General features: G+C 55.5%; 1 protein-coding gene across 1 annotated transcript in view; it reads right to left on the bottom strand.

Annotated features, from left to right (window-relative positions):
• ADRA1D (adrenoceptor alpha 1D) overlaps positions 1 to 4,019 on the bottom strand; it is a 96,512-nt gene extending 92,493 nt beyond the window's left edge. The window contains exon 1 of the mRNA XM_015411172.1: positions 3,071 to 4,019. Coding sequence (XP_015266658.1) covers positions 3,071 to 4,019 — 949 coding nt within the window. The remainder of the gene's footprint in view (positions 1 to 3,070) is intronic.
• Between the last annotated feature and the right edge of the window lie 905 nt (positions 4,020 to 4,924).

Here is a 4,924-nt window from a genome sequence, read left to right as displayed (position 1 = left end):
ACTAGAAGCCCTCCCCCTGTTTACCCCCCCCCCAAGCACCAAGAATACAGAGCATCACTGGCCCCAGGCTGAGAGTTCCTATCTATGCCTTGTAGCTAATAGCCCCTGATGGACCTCTGCTTCATATAGGAACATAAGAGAAGCCAATGTTGGATCAGGCCAAAGGCCCATCCAGTCCAACACTCTGTGTCACACAGTGGCCAGAAATACCAGGTGCCATCAGGAGGTCCACCAGTGGGGCCAGGGCACTAGAAGCCCTCCCACTGTTGCCCCCCCCCAAGCACCAAGAATACAGAGCATCACTGGCCCCAGGCTGAGAGTTCCTATCTATACCTTGTGGCTCATAGCCACTGATGGACCTCTGCTCCATATGCCTATCTAATTCCCTTTGGAAGCTGTCCATGCTTGTTTTGGGTCACTGTCTGGGCCCTCGGTCTCTAAAAGGTTTGCCATCACTGCTCTAGGCTGATCCTGCAATGAGCCGTGGGCCAGACTAGATGGCCCGCAGGACTCCTTCCAACTCTTTGTGATTCTATGATCCACCTTGATGAGAAACAGCTGTTTACATATCGAAACATGAACTAGGGATGATTTGTTTGAATGTCTTGGCCCCCGCTGCTTCCACCCCCAGTTCCCGAGCTCGACTCTGCTGGTGTGAATCGAACGCGAGATACTCGGCGTGCCATTTTCTGTTTCCCTCCCACCAGGCTTTCCCCTGTAAAAAATACACATTTCCCCCTAACATTGGTTGTGCATCATCCATTCATCCATCCATCAGTACTGGACATTAGACTCATGTCACTGGTATCAATGACACACTCTGTACATATAAATGCAGAACGAATTGCACGGGAAACGTAGAAACATAGAGCTGGAAGGGACCTCCAGGGTCATCTAGTCCAACCCCCTGCACAGTGCAGGGAATTCACAAAACCCCCCAGTGACCCCCCCACTGTATGCCCAGAGGAAGGTAAAAAATCTCCCAAGTCCCTGGGTCCTATCTGGCCTGGAGGAAAAAAATTTCCTGACCCCAAAGTGGCGATCAGCATTTCCCTGGGCGTGTAAGAAAGGGCCATGAGAACTAAGCCCTGAGGCAACCCTTCCTGCCCTCCTTTCTCATGCTCTGCCTCAGTTCACACGGCTGTCGGACGGCCATCAAGCCTCTGCCTAAAGACCTCCAAAGAAGGAGAGCCCACCCACCTCCCGAGGAAGCCTGTTCCACTGAGAAACCGCTCTAACTTTTACAGTCAGAGTTGTGCAACAGTGGAATCGGCTGCCTCGGGAGGTGGTGAGCTCCCCCTCTCTGGAAGTCTTTAAGCAGTGTCAGGACAAACAGTTGTCCGGGATGCTCTAGGCCAGTGGTGGCGAACCTATGGCATGGGTGCCAGAGGTGGCACTCAGAGCCCTCTCTGTGGGCACGCGTGCCATTGCCCCAGCCAGGCCCAGACCATCATTAAAGTGTCGAATTCTCTGCCAAATAATTTTAAGTAAATGAAAGCATTTGGGATTGCGTTCCTTACTTTGTTTGGATCATCTTAAGTTAACGTATGGGTTGTTTTTTCTAAAGTAAAACCTCAGCATTCAGGTTAAATGGCCGTGTTGGCACTTTGCGATAAATAAGTGGGTTTTGGGTCACAGTTTGGGCACTCGGTCTCTAAAAGGTTCGCCATCACTGCCCTAGGGTGATCCTGCATTGAGCGGGGAGTCAGACTAGATGGCCTCTATGCCCCCTTCCAACGCTACTATTCTGTGGTTGTATGATTCTATAACCATCAGGAAGTTCTTCCTCGTTCAAGATGAGTACACAATAAAAAACAAAACAAAACAGATCGACAAACCCAATGGTGCAAAGCGGAACCTGAAGCCAATGACAAACATGTGAGCGATGCTCCCTCTAAGCTGTGGAAGAGTCCTGTGAGCAAAGATTCTACTTTGTGAGCGACTGGCATTAAAGTGGTGAGCAGGCAGGTGATTTGGCTGCTGCATCAATTAATTTGCTCTGGAGCCCCTCCTTCCCGAGCCAAGACAAAAACGTGTGAGCCGGAGGCTAAAAAGATGTGAGCCGGCTCACACTGACTCCGCTTAGAGAGAACACTGTTCTGGAGCCATCCTTCCTGAGCGAAGAAAAAAACGTGCGAACTGGAGGCTAAGAAACTGTGAGCCACCTCGCACTAACTCAGCTTAGAGGGAATACTGCTTCTGGAGCCATCCTTCCTGAGCGAAGACAAGAACGTGTGAGCTGGAGGCTAAGAAACTGTGAGCTTGCTCACACTAACTCAGCATAGAGGGAACACTGCTCTGGAGCTATCCTTCCTGAGCTAAGACAAAAATATGTGAGCCGGAGGCTAAGAAATTGTGAGCCAGCTCACACTAATTCAGCTCAGAGGGAACACTGGTTCTGGAGCCATCCTTCCTGAGCGAAGACAAAAACGTGTGAGCCGGAGGCTAAGAAACTGTGAGCCAGCTCACACTAACTCAGCTTAGAGGGAACACTACTCTGGAGCCATCCTTCCTGAGCTAAGACAAAAACGTGTGAGCCGGAGGCTAAAAAAAACTGTGCGTCAGCTCACACTGACTCGGCTTAGAGGGAACACTGCTCTGGAGCCATCCTTCCGGAGCGAAGACAAGAACATGTGAGACGGAGGCTAAGAAACTGTGCTCCAGCTCACACTGACTCGGCTTAGAGGGAACACTGCTCTGGAGCCATCCTTCCTGAGCGAAGACAAGAACGTGTGAGCCGGAGGCTAAAAAAACTGTGCGCCAGCTCACACTGACTCGGCTTAGAGGGAACACTGCTCTGGAGCCATTCTTCCGGAGCTCAGACAAAAACGTGTGAGCTGGAGGCTAAGAAACTGTGAGCCGGCTCACACTGACTCAGCTTAGAGGGAACACTGCTCTGGAGCCATCCTTCCGGAACGAAGACAAGAACGTGTGAGCCGGAGGCTAAGAAACTGTGAGCCGGCTCACACTGACTCGACTTAGAGGGAGCACCGCCTCTGTGACACAAAGAACCCCCTCCTCCCCAGCCGTGAACCTCGCACGGCGAGGCCCAGATCCCCCCCCCACTTACCGAAAGGCAGTACAAAAAAGAAGGGCAGCCAGCAGAGGACGAAGACCCCGACAACGATGGCGAGCGTCTTGGCCGCCTTCTTCTCCCGGGAGAACTTGAGGAGGCGGACGGAGAGGGAGCTGCGGAAGGTGTGCCCTTTGCCCTTGGCGCTGGCGAGGGAGTCCTCCAGCACGCTCCGGCAGTGGATGCGGAGGACCACCTCCATGGACTTGCCCCGCTCCTTCTTGACGCCGGCCTCCAGGCTCTTGGTGGTCCTCCGGGCCACCACGTAGATGTTGAAGTACATCACCAGGATGACCATGAGGGGCAGGTAGAAGGAGAAGAGGGAGGAGAAGATGGCGTAGCCGGGCTCCTCGGTGATGGTGCAGACGTAGGCCTCCTGGGGCCGGGGCTCCTTCCAGCCCAGGAGGGGCCCGACGGAGATGACCACGGAGAGGAGCCAGACCACCACCAGGATGACGCCGGCCTTCTTCTCCGTCATGATGGTGGGGTACTTGAGGGAGTGCTTGACCCCGATGTAGCGGTCCACCGAGATGATGCAGAGGCTCATGATGGAGGCCGTGCAGCAGAGGACGTCGACGGCGGCCCAGATGTCGCAGAAGACCCGCCCGAAGGCCCAGAAGCCCAGCACGTCTAGGGTGGCCGAGAAGGGCAGGACGGTGGTGCTGAGGAGGAGGTCGGCGATGGCCAGGTTGATGATGAAGTAGTTGGTCACCGTCTGCAGGTGGCGGTTGCAGGCCACTGAGAGGATGACCAGGAGGTTGCCGACGATGGCCGAGAGGATGAAGAGGGCCAGGAAGACCCCCACGCCCACCGAGGACAGGTCCAGGTTGGCGGCCTGGGCGGCAGTGCCGTTGGCCCCCTCGCCCGCCCACGAGCCGTTGGTGCCCTCGGGCTCCCCCGTGTAGTTCCGACACGAGCTGCCATTGATCTGCTCAGGGAAAGTCATTCTTTGTCTCAGAAGGGTCCGGCCGTCTCCATGGGGGGCAGGTTGGGTGCGGAGAGGACGCCCGGGGGGAGAGGAGCGGCATGCATGCCTCCCACCTGCCCCACCCCCACCCCGGGGTGAGAAGCAGGGGCCGATCCCTTCCTCTGGACCCTCTCACCCAAGTCCCCGGTTCCCCTCCCTGGGAAGGGCTGGCTCTCACCTGAGTCTCGCTCCCTCCACCACGGGTGCGCTCAACAGATGCTCAGGGAAAGGTGGGGCTCTCTCCCCACGCCTCCCCCTCCCCCAGATCTCACTCGACATCCTCAAGGGCGCGCCAAGGCTCCCTCGAAGCTGTGGAGTCCCGTGAGCAAGAACGGTACTCGGTCAGCTCCGGGCATGAAAGCTGGGAGGAAGCGACTGAGCCGCTGCGTAAGTGAGTTCGCTCTGGAGCCCTCCTTCCCGGGCGGAGACCAAAAAGAGTGTGGGCCGGGGGCTAAAAAACAAACAACCTGTGAGCCGGCTCACACGAACTCAGCTTAGGGGGAACAGTGAGACTCCAGGGCGAAATTGTTCGCGGCCAGGTCGCGAGCCCTCCTCAATCCGCAAGACAAAAGAGCTGGGGGCGGGGGGGGGGGAAGAAGACCCTCTCTGACATCTATCGAGCTCGCCCCCTCCCCATATTTCTCACCTTGTTCATCCGAGTGAGACCCTGCGCTTTCCTTCCACCCCCTCGACAGGAAAGTCTTTTTTTTCTTTTTCTTTTTGCAATCAACTTCTGCCTCTTTTCCGCACCGCCCTCTCTCGCCTTTGAATCAGGAGGAGGAGAAGAAAATTCTTTGCCCCCCAAAATAAATAAATAAAAACCGAACAATCATTTAGCAAGTAAACGACAGATGCGGATGGGTGTGATGTTTGCTTCCTGGGGG

The sequence above is a fragment of the Gekko japonicus genome, unplaced genomic scaffold (genome assembly GCF_001447785.1).
Source record: "Gekko japonicus isolate JY-2015 unplaced genomic scaffold, Gekko_japonicus_V1.1 scaffold850, whole genome shotgun sequence".
NCBI classification, from domain to species: Eukaryota; Metazoa; Chordata; class Lepidosauria; order Squamata; family Gekkonidae; genus Gekko; species Gekko japonicus.
The sequence above is the reverse complement of the archived record's forward strand: the minus strand, read 5'-3'. Positions and strand labels throughout refer to the sequence as shown.